Source organism: Meleagris gallopavo, chromosome 1 (genome assembly GCF_000146605.3).
Source record: "Meleagris gallopavo isolate NT-WF06-2002-E0010 breed Aviagen turkey brand Nicholas breeding stock chromosome 1, Turkey_5.1, whole genome shotgun sequence".
NCBI lineage: Eukaryota > Metazoa > Chordata > Aves > Galliformes > Phasianidae > Meleagris > Meleagris gallopavo.
Window position 1 is genome coordinate 149,951,824 of NC_015011.2, and position 13,661 is coordinate 149,965,484.

Here is a 13,661-nt window from a genome sequence, read left to right on the forward strand (position 1 = left end):
CAGTGAAAATAGCATTTTAATGCTAGTAAAATAAATAAATAAATAAATAAATAAATAAAAATCCACAGTGCAGTGACCTACTTTTACAAGCTTTACAAGGATAACTACTTCTTTTTTAAGTAATGAAAACATATTCAAATCAGAAGGACTATGTGTTCAAGACTTTGAGATATATTGCTTTCTGGAGAGAGTTGTATATTATTACAATTTGATGAGTGTTGCATTATTACCAGTAATGTAAACATTTCTTGACTTAATTTAAAAAATAGAGTTCTATAAGAGTGACAGAGGTTGTACTCATAAAAATATTTGAAGTATAATGTTTGATGAGCTAGTCACATATGTATACTAGTTTGGCATGTAATACATGTGTAAAATCAATGCACTTGAGAACAACAAATTACTGTATCAAGCTAAAGGTGGCTGATGGTTTGGCTTAGGAGTAATAGAAAAAGGTTATTATGAATAGATTGTGTTCTAGGAGAAAAACGTTGATAGCATGTGGTCTTAAAAATCAAGATAGAATAATGTGAATTGTTTTAAGCTTGTTTGTAAGCCTTTTATCCAATTATTTGCCTTAAAATTGTATTTATTTCCTATATTTCCTGACTTTGAGAATTAAGAAAAGTAAATCTGGTCATACAAGTGGTTTTTCTGCTAGTCTCTTGTTGCAATCAGTCTGACACACAGTACTGTATAAAGAAATAGTAAAGAAATAACCCTTGGTTTCTGTTGCAGTTGAGGTAAATTTAGTTAACACCTAGCTTTGTTAATTCCTTAGTTAATTGTAGCTAAGGAGGTAAATATGGTTCCTTTATTTGTGTTTTGAGAAACTAGTGAACTATGCCTTTAGATACCACCATAATGTGTTTTCTGTAAATATTTCCTACCCAATGTTTGGAAATGTACATTTGTACATATTCTGGGGAGAAGAAATGTACCAATATTTAGATTTGCCTGCATTACATGAACAGAAGCATGCTTTTGAATTTTATTGTGCATTCAGGTCTTTAATTCTTGTTTTGTACTGTTAAACATGTCACTGTTAAATATAACAATTTAATTACAAAATATGCTAAACAGGTGACCGAGTGAATTTCACAGGAGCTGCTAGACCTATTTCTCCAGCAGGAAAATCAGACATGTCATCAAAACACAGAGCTGACAGCAGGTCACCTAAGCTTGACGTGCGAATGAATAGAGCTGCTGCTGACCAGAAGAAACCTAGGAATACTGACGGCCTAACAGCCAGTGAATCTCTGCTGCTGAAATCAGATGCTGCAAAGTTGCGGTCAGATTCTCACAGCAGATCTTTGTCTCCAAATCATAATACTTTGCAAACACTAAAAACTGATGGAAGAACTACAACTGGTCTGAGAGCTGAATCTCCAGGGCCAGGAACTCGGTCATCTTCTCCAAAGACAAAGACACTTACAGCAGTTAGGTCTGGTGCTAGTTCTCCACGATCCTCATCACCCCATGATAAAACAGTACCTCAGAAAGCTTCATCTCAAACAAAGCTTGATCCTCCTCGAGAACGATCCAAGTCAGATTCTTACACATTAGATCCAGACACTCTTCGCAAAAAGAAAGTACCACTAACAGAATCTTTAAGGGGGAGATCAACTTCACCCAAACCAAAAATTATTACAAAGGATTTGACACCTACAGAAACTGAAAATAGAGCTCCATCCCCTCATGTCGTCCAAGAAAACCTTCACAGTGAGGTTGTTGAAGTGTGTACTTCAAGTACTCTAAAGACTAACAGCATTACAGATAGCACTTGTGAAGACAACACAGAATTCAGAAGTCTGGACGACAGTTCTAGTAAAGTTCATTTCAGCATAGGGAAAGCACCTCTGAAAGATGAGCAAGACATGAGAGCATCTCCAAAAGTGAGCCGTAAATGTGCTGGTAGGCATACAAGACCCAAAAAGGAGAAATCCAATTTTCTTTTTAAAGGAGATAGCTCCAAGTCTATAGAGCCAGCCAAGCAAGCAATGTCACCTTCTGTTGCGGAATGTGCTAGAGCTGTATTCGCTGCTTTTCTTTGGCACGAAGGAATAGTTCATGATGCTATGGCTTGTTCATCTTTTTTGAAGTTTAATCCAGAGCTGTCCAAAGAGCATGCACCAATACGAAGCAGTCTCAGTCAACAACCTGCAGAGGAAAAAGAAACCAAGTTGAAAAATAGGCATTCATTGGAAATATCCTCTGCTCTTAACATGTTCAACATTGCTCCCCATGGACCAGATATATCTAAAATGGGCAGCATCAACAAAAACAAGGTCCTTTCAATGTTAAAAGAACCACCTTTGCATGAAAAGTGTGAGGATGGAAAAATTGAAACTACCTCCTTTGAAACATCCAGTCATCACACTGTGAAATCCAAGTCTCCTCTTCCACTAACACTGCAGCACTTGGTAGCTTTCTGGGAAGATATTTCTTTAGCAACTATTAAAGCAGCTTCCCAAAATATGATTTTTCCAAGTCCTGGTTCTTGTGCAGTGTTAAAGAAGAAGGAAAATGACAAAGATAACAAGAAAACCAAGAAAGAGAAAAAGAAAAAGAAAAGGTTGAGGCTAGACCAAGGGGAAATCTTTTTGGTGAGATGGCCCAACTAGCTGTAGGAGGACCTGAAAAAGACACAATCTGTGAGTTGTGTGGAGAATCACATCCATATCCAGTGACTTACCACATGAGACAAGCTCATCCAGGTAAGATTAAGTATTTTGCTTCCTGTGTCTGCCTGCAAAATACATCATACACATACATTTTTGTATTAGTTGCTGTTGTGAAAATAAGTCAGGCTGCCTTGTTTAATGTTTTTACACAGTTTACCACACATGCTAAAGTTAAACTCAAAAGTACTTAAGGATATAGGCTCTCAAACATAAAAAAAAATTTTGAAATAAAGACAAATCAGCAGTCAGACTTTACAATACTACTTCAGAAATGTGATACTTGTTACACTCTAGGACTCTGAACAGTGCTGAAAAAAAAGGAGAAAAAGTATAAGTTATGGTTAATTAACATGTCTATGCTGCCAAAAGTTTTCTATTCTACTACTGATTATCTGCTGTGTCATCTCTTGGTATCAGTGAATTTTGATTTAAAATCTATATTTTAAAAAGAAAAAAAATGTATAGTTAGTATCTAGATTTGTGAGCCTTTATCAGAAGGCAGCTTGTAAAATACAAAACAACTATTTTTTCCCTCCACACATTACTGATGAGTATGTTCAGGAGTTTAATTTGGGAATCATTAAGGAAATCATTTTTAGTTAGACATTAACTAGTGTTTGCTAGTCAGCTGAGTTTAAAACATACTTGTGATATAGCCAGTAATAAGTAGCCTTGTCAGAGACAAAATTATTTGCGTTTCCTACCTTGTAAACTAAGCTAAACGATTTTACCTGTTAGTGAAGTTCTGGCTGATGTCATATGCACTATTTCTAGTACTCTATGGTAAAGTAAGGAGCCTTGATCTTCAGCAACTTATCAGTTCTCAATTTTTCTGAGAACCAATAATCAGCAAAGGAATACACTTTATTCCCTTTTAAGCTTTGTTAGATATGTTGTAGGTCTTTAATTTATGTTAAACTGTAAATACACTGGCTAACATGTAATACTGACTTTACCATCACTAAGCTGTCTAAGTTGAAAACTGTTGATGCATTGGGCATGTTAATAATAGAAACATGGAAACAGAAATATTTGGATTCTTCAGATACCACTGGGATACATGAATGTGTAATTTTTTAAATCTGTTAACAGGAAAGACAATCACCTTTCTTCCCCACCTATATCCCTGTTTTGCAGATAGGAAAAAAAAATCTTTATTTTGAAATAGCTTTTTTTTTATTTTTAACTGTATGTAGGTTGTGGTCGTTATGCTGGTGGCCAAGGTTATAATAGCATAGGACACTTCTGTGGAGGATGGGCTGGTAATTGTGGTGATGGTGGTATTGGAGGAAGCACTTGGTATTTGGTATGTGATCGATGCAGAGAAAAATATCTCCGTGAAAAGCAAGCAGCAGCAAGAGAGAAGGTATTTTTTTCTGTTTATCTTATGTTTTTCTCTCTATCTGCTCCACAGTAATGTATTCACAGTTTGAAAATAGACTTTGAAAAATTTGGAATTTCAGAATCATGGAAGGTTTTGAAATACCAGTGTCACAATAATGCTACGTGAGATCGTACTCAGGTCTTTATGTGATGACATAACCAAGCTTTGGGTGAACTACAGTAATGGAGTACTAGCATAAAAGGCATTCATCTAATATTGCTCTTGCCATATCCAGTTTCAAATTTTTGCTTAAAATATGCAAATATGTGGAGATTTTTTTAAGATGAGCAGAATAGTTTTAGTTTAAATGAATTAAACTAAATGTATTGACACCTTTTGCACACAAAATTCATTGTGAAGCAAGCATGAAAACTTACAGCTTTTTATGAAAAGTTAAAAGTACTATTTTAGAACAGCATCATTTTATAACAGGAAGAATCAAGCAGCTTACCTATGTGATATTGATAGCTTTTCTTGTGATAAAGAACAATTTAAATACACCTTTTTGTCTTTTCATTAATTTCTATAGATTAAGCAATCTAGGAGAAAACCAATGCAAGTTAAGACTCCTCGTGCCTTGCCAACTATGGAAGCTCACCAAGTGATTAAAGCTAACGCACTATATTTGCTGTCGCTGAGCAGTGCTGCTGAGCCTAGTATCCTCTGCTATCACCCTGCAAAAGCATTCCAATCTCAACTTCCCAGTCTAAAAGAAGGAATTTCTGAAGATTTTCCCATTAAAATGCCATGTCTGTATCTACAGACTTTAGCAAGGTAATTAAAGGAAGTTTACAAATATTGATTATAATATTCATCTATTTAGGGTATTATTTCCTGATCTTATTCAATTTCTTAAACCATAATAGCCCGGATGATCAAATGTAGCCTAAATAGCTTTTGGATGCTAAGTATTTTTTAGCAGCATCATTTATGTCCAAAGAATTTAGAATTTCCTGAAGAGTTTAACTTAAAGCATTGTTCTAGCAGACATATGTGCTTCTTTTTCCTGTTCAGCATTCAAAATAGTAACAAGGAAGCCAAAAAACTGGGCTTGATCAGTATTTCTGAGTAAATTGAGTAAACTCTACCTTAGCGTCTGATGCCTAGCATGCGTTTCCCAACCCCTGTGTTGGTTACTGTTTAACTCATCAATTGAAAACGCCACTATATCTTGCCCTAAGGTGGAAATTGCAACTAGCTTGTATTCATTAGGTGAATAGTAAATGAATCGTGTTAGCTGCCTACATGTATCTGCAAGGAAGTATTTTGTACATACATTTCAGTAACTCTTAATCCTAACTTAAGAAACCTTATTTGATGTAGGCATCATCATGAAAACTTTGCTGGGTACCAGGATGACAACCTCTTCCAGGATGAAATGAGGTACCTGCGCTCAACTTCTGTACCTGCACCATACATCTCAGTTACTCCTGATGCAAGCCCTAATGTCTTTGAAGAACCAGAGAGTAACATGAAATCTATGCCCCCCAGGTACTTCTCTTCTAGGTACTACATACAAATGTTAATGCATTAGCAGAACACCATGTTTAATTTTTTTAATTTTTTTAATTTTTTAATTTTTTTAATGAAGATAATGGAAAACATTGTCATAATTAAGTAGCTAAAGTATCATGTCAGCCCAAATCAGTCACTTGAAATAGCAGAAAAAAAAACCAAAACACAAGAAACTGTTCTTAAAGTGTCTTCAGTAAATGATAGTGTATCTGATGTATTTTCAAACACTGGTAATGCCAGTTTGCATTACCTTATTTAAAACTTTAAGAGTGTTGCAGAACAGTTGCTTCTCTTTGGAAAGGTATTGATTTCACAGCCAAAATATACTAAAACAGACAAAATAAAAACAAATCATACATTCAGAAATTGATGAAGGACTCTTCACCAAGGACTCTTGGTGCAAGACTTTTCACTAAAAATCTGTAGTGTACCTGTCCCGCTCCAATTTATAGGAGGGAGATGAGGTTCTTTTAATATCTGTATACCCGGTGTGAGATTAAGAAACAACGGTTCAAATGTTAGTCCAACCAGTTTATTATAAATCCTAATCAGGGAGATGGGGAAGGGAAGGAGGGCGATAGGAAAGAATTGAAGAATTGCATAAAGCGGGGATAGTCACCACTAAGGTCCAGCAGCGGTCCCGTTGCACGACGTTTCTAATGTCCAAGGCAGAAGCAGCAGGGGAGGAGAGAGCAGCAGTGTGGCCGGCCTTGGGCAGCAAGTGGCCCCTGGCCTTGTCCATCCGTGTCGCTCAAACAAAGGATTTCACAACCCTCGCCCAGGACTTGCCTGGACTTGTTCATCTGTGTCCCCAGCAAGCTTTGAGACAATGATGTAAAAGAATAATATCTTACAGTACCTCAAGAAAACGTATCCCTTGTCCTTACTTCAGGCCTGCTTATTTTTCTCATAGAGGCAAATGCAGTTTTTCCCACAATAACCAGAACTGAAAAAGTGAAGACGTTATTTGAAAAGCAGTGGTCCAAGAAACATAGCTGAAAATTTAGCACTTTTCCCCTGTATTTCCATTCTGTGACACAACTGATTGGTTGTAGTGTGGGTGAACTACCCTTGTAAGAAGTAATAGCTCTTCAAGATTTCATTTTGAAGGGAGGTTTGACTAAGAGGGAATTTCATCACTTTACATTTTCAAAGCAAAATTTGGTTTCTTTCTGTAGGAAGTTACAATGTCACTGGAGAAATGGCAGTTTAATGCTATCCAGGACCAAGAGTGCTAGGTGATTTTCACCAGTTTAAGCCAGTCTTTATTTTGTCAAATTTTCCATAATCCATTTCAAATAATTGCAGTTTTTTTTTCTGTTTTGCTCAGGGTAAAAAAAGATTCTTACCGTTACTTAATAATAGTCTTAAATCAACATAGATGCTTGAGATTTTCATACATCACTAATGTAACAAAGGGAGAATTTACTTTTGATCTTTATATATTTCAATTTCTTATTTTATACTGACTGAAAAAGCAGTTTATTGGAATACTACAATCTGCAATATAGTGTTCAGAAATAGAGCTTTTCTAACAAAACTCCTTAAGAGTGCATCATATTAGTATATTCCTTTATTAAAACTGTGGACACCATGGTATCCTGCGGCCTATAGGGACAGCATAAGCTGGGAGTTCTTCTGCAGACAGTAAGAAGTCCACTGAAGGTAAGGAGTAAAACATGTCAGAGACATAGCTGTAGCAAATGAAAATTGACTTCAAGGCTAGAGATGTTGGAAACATTTCCTTCACTTAACATTCTAAATTTCAATTGGCTTGCATAATAAAAATTCATTTCATGGGTGCTTTTATATGTATTCTAAGTACAATTTTGCCTGAAACTTCAATTCAGGCATCATCAGAATGTTTGTGTTCTCTCTGAAAAATACCTAAATTCTTTGAACTTATGAGTTACATTATTATATTTTTTATGAAGTCTTCTCATGCATTTTCATCATATATAATTCTAACGTGTTTTTTCAGGGTATAAACAGTTTTTAGGTACATCAAACAAACTTACGCAGCAGTAGCATTGTCATTATTGAATGCATGTTCTTTTATTTCATATTTATGTGTAACATAAGAACACTGTACATATTTAGTAATGAATCTTTAACTTCTCTGATTTCTTTGTAGTTTGGAAACCAGTCCAATAACAGATACAGACCTTGCGAAGCGCACAGTTTTTCAAAGGTCATATTCAGTTGTTGCATCAGAATATGACAAACAGCACTCCATTTTGCCAGCACGCGTAAAAGCAATCCCCAGGAGACGAGTTAATAGTGGAGATGCAGGTAAAAGTGCACACGTTGGAAAAGGAAAAAAAAAATTTTAGAGGACATCGCATTGGACTTATCGTTATTCTTGGAAACTGTAGACAATTCTGTATTTAAATATACATACACACACACAAACACACACACACATATATATATAATAGCTTTTATTTCGCTTATTTCTCTTTAACAAACAACCAGTATTTAATTAATAATCTGCACAGGATTAGCCTCAGAACATATCAGGGATTACTATAGTTCTGAAATTTGTGGTTCATGTTCTGTGCTTGATTTAAAAGCTAACATGGTAGTTTCTTGGTGGTGTTGTCTGCTTATTTTCTCAGTTGAAGCATCATTTTTCCATGCTGTTTTTTTAATATGTTTTTTTCTGATAGAAAAAAATGAAAAAAGTTTATCAATTCTGAAATTTCTCTGCTGCTTTTTATTTTTACTGTGGCTATAAAATGAAAATGCACAAGCAATCTAATGTATGCATATTTTTTTTTGCTTTTGAATAGAAGTGGGGTCCTCTCTCCTGAGACATCCATCTCCTGAACTTTCTCGGTTAATCTCCGCCCACAGCTCTCTTTCCAAAGGAGAGAGAAACTTCCAGTGGCCGGTGTTGGCATTTGTAATCCAGCATCATGATCTGGAAGGACTTGAAATAGCAATGAAACAAGCCTTACGAAAATCTGCTTGCCGAGTATTTGCCATGGAGGTATTAATGTACTAATGGATCTTTTGTCATTACAATAGGACATATGTAATTTCTGTCTCAGTGTTTCTCTTGTGGCTTTTTATTTATAATTTTCATACAGGTATAAAAGCAAGAAAAAACATTTTAAAATTTGACTTTTCTTAAATTCTAGAGTTCATAATACATTCATAATACAAAAATATTACCTGAAAATCTTCAATAGTATGTTTGTTGTCTGGAAATACATCTGTCATTTTAATAGATTCCTTAAGCTATTGAGCAAGGCCTTACATGGAGGCTTCTGCATAATTATTTAACTGTCCAAAAGAATCAGTGTATCTCTTTACATGAAGTGTTTTTATCCTAGTTTATGTACTTAACTGGTAATTCCCTGTGCGTGTTTTATTTTAGGCTTTTAACTGGCTTCTTTGTAATGTCATTCAAACAACTTCTCTTCATGATATTTTATGGCATTTTGTGGCTTCCCTGACTCCTGCACCTGTAGAACCTGAAGAGGAGGAGGATGAAGAAAATAAATCAAATAAAGAAAATGCAGAACAAGTATGTGAGGTTGAGAAATAAATTAAATATCTCAATATCTTGATTTTTGCTAATAACTTAGAAATGATTTTAGTATATGTGAAAAGGATCCTTACTCCTTCTCTATGAAACAAAACTTTAACTATGGAATTTAAATTTTTAGTATAAACTGTACTTGACCTCTTTTAATAGTCACAGTTGAATTACTTTTTCCTCTAAAATTATCGGATTTTGTGTGATTATGAATTCCTGTCTTTTAATGCATTAGTTTTATGATTATTCTTAGGTGTGAGGAAAAAAACAAAGTAAAAACAAACCAAAAAGTCATTAGCACAGTGCTAATCTAGTACCAGAAAGCTCCACACCCCACAACCTACTGTTTGCTTGAACTTTTTTTTGTATGAAAGTCTGTTAACAAAATACAAATTGCTTTGCATTTAAGGAAAAAGACACAAGAGTGTGTGAACATCCTCTGTCTGATATAGTGATTGCTGGGGAAGCAGCTCACCCATTACCCCACACTTTTCATCGTCTACTCCAAACGATCTCTGATCTTATGATGTCTCTACCCAGTGGTAGTGCATTACAGCAAATGGCTTTAAGGTAAGCTCAAGGTAAAATAATTCTTAGGAGACTGAAAACATCCTAAATGTTATAGATGAACAGATTTTGCAGTATAGATTCAAGGTTGAAAACATAATTATGTTTCCTGTAAGAAAGTAAGTGTGCATTTCCGTACATGTAGGAAGATACATGTAAAATATGTATGTATTTGTTTGTATGTGTACTGATATAAAAGATTTTTAGAGAAAATGTATTTCCTCTAAAGTTCTGTATTGTCTACGATTTTAAAATAGGTTTTCTATTGAAGACTATGATACTATCTGCATGTATAGTATACTTTTTGCTCAAAAATCTGTCACCTGACTAGTCTCCATAAGCTTTTCCACGTGACTAGATGCTGAAGTTGCAAATTGAATAATAATGATTCTATTTTGCTTATTCCTGTTTTCTTTAAAAAGTAGGAACAAACCATCCTGCAAATATTTGAAGTTAAAGGTTTCTTCATTACATTTTGAGAAGCAAAAATGTAATTAATAGCATTCTTTGCTTGTGGGTTGTATCTTTTAATTGGTATTCAAAGTATCAAAATCTGCTAAATCTGTTTCCAGGTGTTGGAGTCTCAAATTCAAACAATCTGACCATCAGTTCCTGCACCAGAGCAATGTTTTCCATCATATCAACAATATTTTGTCTAAATCTGATGATGGAGATAGTGAAGAAAGTTTTAGTATCAGTATACAGTCAGGTTTTGAAGTCATGAATCAGGTCAGTATTATGCCTCTCTCTCAAAAGCAGAGATCAACCATGAACAACAGCATGTAGTTCCTGTAACGATTCTGATGGAATAAAAATATTTTTAATTGCAATGTCATATTTGCTTGAGTAAATCTCTAGAATCCTGCTGATGATATTCAGGTTTTCATTATTTAACTTCAGAGGTTCAGATATTGTCCCTTAATCTATGTTATTCATTTAGCTAATTCAATTGAGTTCAGTTTTTAAGTGCTAAATAGTTCCAGTTCTTAATGTGCTCATGTCTTTTTTCCTTCTGCTCTTCTGAGGAGCCACAGATTAATACTTCTAGTGAATAGCTCTAACGTGTTTTCTTCTGCTCATTAATACATTTACACATTTACCAGTGGGTTTATCTGTTAGCCACTGGTATTTCCTTTGGTTTAAAGGCCTGAATAATTTGAACTGACAAATGGCTTCTTTAATTCAAAGAACACGTCTCCTAAGCGGAGAGAAAAATGTAAGATTTTTAAGGTGTAAATTGCCTGCATTTGGGCTTAGTTAGAGTGGTGAGGTGCTGGAACAGGTTGCCCAGAGAGGTTGTGAATGCCCAATCTCCGGAGGCATTCAAGGCCAGGCTGGATTGGATACTGGGCAGCCTCATCTGGTGGGTGGCAACACTGCCTGTGGAAGGGGTTGGAACTAAATGATCTTTAAGGTCTTCTCCAGATGAAGCCATTCCATGATTCCATGATTGGTTTAATAAATTTTAAATATTTTCTGTTTGCTTTCATAGGAACTGTGTATAGTGGTTTGTCTAAAAGACCTAACAAGCATTGTTGACATTAAAACATCAAGCCGACCTGCCATGATTGGTAGTTTAACAGATGGATCTACAGAAACATTCTGGGAGTCAGGGGATGAAGATAAAAACAAAACTAAAAACATCACAATTAACTGTGTAAAAGGAATCAATGCACGCTATGTGTGTGTTCATGTAGACAATTCCAGAGATCTCGGGGTAAGAGAAAAAAGAAATTAAAAATGAAAAACAAAAACACATAGTCAGCTATATATAATTCATCTTTCAAGAAACATGTTGTCCATCCAGTTGATTGTGTTACTTTAGTTCATAAGTTCACATTTTAAAATAAATTTTCTTTTTCCTGTGGTTTTGAAAGCAGTAACTGATACAGTGAAATTGATGATGAAATGTGTAATTTACATGAACCTGAGAAATTTAATTCTTAATGGCCTGTTCAATTTCACATGCATTTTCAAGCATCTAATTATTTTATAAGATTATTTCCCTGCTCATCATTTCTGTAGAAGCACTCAAATAATGAGCTTTCATAAGATGCAAACTATTTTCTAGACTTTCTAGACTCTCACAAAGTACAAAGTTGTCCACTGTGTCCTACATCAAAATTCCTACCTTTTTGCCTCCATTTGTGTTTTGTATAGTAATAATATTTCATAAAACACAGAATTGTTGCATGTAGGGAAATTATAGCATACTTAAGTAACTTAATATACCAATTTGGTATGCCGGTAGGTCTTAACTTAACATCTCAGAACTGTATCACCGTGATAGTAAAGACCTTTCAAGTTATTAAATTTGTTTTTATAGGTCTGGGCAGTATTGCTACAAACATATATTTTTTTCAGGTAGAACTTTTTATACAAACACATATATTAAGCTATATTTTGGAATTCTTTGTCCTTGGTCTTGATCACTGTTAATTTTATTTTTTTAATAATGAAACAACTTGTATGTACTCTTTTAATGGGGAAGAAATAGAATGCTCTTTAGTTTAAGTGTTTTATTGTTTTCCTTGTCTGTTGTAGAACAAAGTGACTTCAATGACTTTCCTAACTGGTAAGGCAGTAGAAGATCTCTGCAGAATAAAGCAGGTAACCATTTTAACTGTTGACATTGGAAAAATTGGAAAAATTTCAGGGTTGTTTTTTTTTGTTGTTGTTGTTTTGTTGTTGTTGTTTTAAACAGTTTCTGAGCAAACATTCTCTATTTCTTATGGCAGATAAATTGTTTTGCAAGTATTACACTTAATGTTCTAAGAAAATACTGTTATTAATTAGTGTTATTTTCTTAGAAAATACTGTTATTAATAACAAAGTTCAGTTTTCATATATACTGAATATTGGTCAAACTTTTACTCATGAACATTACTTACTGGAACAGAAAAGGTGATTTTAAAATGTTCCTTGAATTTTTTCATTACCACAGCTAAAAGGATAAAAGATTGTGTAGAATGTTTTTGAAATAGACAATTTAGCTTGTGTTTTATTAGGTCCAACAAACTGTTTGGCTTATTTTTGGTATATATGTATCTAAATATGCCTGAAATAATTGCATGGTGTACACTGTTAGATACTCAGACACTCAGCTGCTTTGTGTTCTATTGTCATTAGCTTTTATCTGCTACATGGAATCATTTTTCATTAGAGGAGAGCAGCTTAAGGCTGAGCATAAGTAGGACACTATGAAGAGAAGAAAAAAAACTATGTACCTTCAAGATAAGCTATCTAGTGTATATTCATAGCACCCATTTTCCCATCATTTTTAGTTCTCAAGTATCTTATTGATCTCTGTCCAGAGTTTATGATTCAAAACAGTATTCAGTGAGGGCATTGAGTGCACCCTCAGTAAGTTTGCAGGTGACACCAAGTTGGCTGGAAGTGTCGATCTGCCTGCCTCTGTAGCGAGGCCCTACAGAGGGATCTGGACAGGCTGGATAGCTGAGCTGAAGCCAATGGGTTGCGTTTCAACAAGGCCAAATGCCGGGTCCTGCACTTTGGCTGCAACAACCCCAGGCAATGCTACAGGCTTGGGGTGGAGTGGCTGGAAGACTGCATAGAGGAAATGGACCTGTGGGTATTGATTGCTGCTCGGCTAAACATGAGCCAGCAGTGAGCCCAGGTGCCCAAGAAGGCCAACAGCATCTTGGTTTGCATCAGGAACGATGTTGCCAGCAGGAACAGGGAAGTGATTGTCCCCCTGTACTCAGCACTGGTGAGGCCGCACCTCGAGTACTGTGTGCAGTTTTGAGCCCCTCACTGCAAGAAAGACATTGAGACCCTGGAGCAGGTTCAAAGAAGGGTAGCAAAGCTGGTGAGGGGTCTGGAGCACAGGCCTTATGAGGAGTGGCCTGAGGGAGCTGGGATTGTTCAGTCTGGAGAAGAGGAGGCTCAGGGGAGACCTTATTGCTCTCTATAACTACCTGAAGGGAGGTTGTAGTGAGCTGGGGGT

General features: G+C 35.5%; 1 protein-coding gene across 1 annotated transcript in view; it reads left to right on the forward strand.

Moving 5' to 3' along the window:
• MYCBP2 (MYC binding protein 2) overlaps positions 1–13,661 on the forward strand; it is a 208,692-nt gene that overhangs the window by 167,176 nt on the left and 27,855 nt on the right. The window contains 12 exon segments of the mRNA XM_031552043.1: positions 1,084–2,562; positions 2,565–2,717; positions 3,881–4,050; positions 4,598–4,842; positions 5,392–5,559; positions 7,718–7,875; positions 8,376–8,575; positions 8,966–9,115; positions 9,537–9,697; positions 10,267–10,423; positions 11,187–11,411; positions 12,239–12,304. Coding sequence (XP_031407903.1) covers positions 1,084–2,562; positions 2,565–2,717; positions 3,881–4,050; positions 4,598–4,842; positions 5,392–5,559; positions 7,718–7,875; positions 8,376–8,575; positions 8,966–9,115; positions 9,537–9,697; positions 10,267–10,423; positions 11,187–11,411; positions 12,239–12,304 — 3,332 coding nt within the window.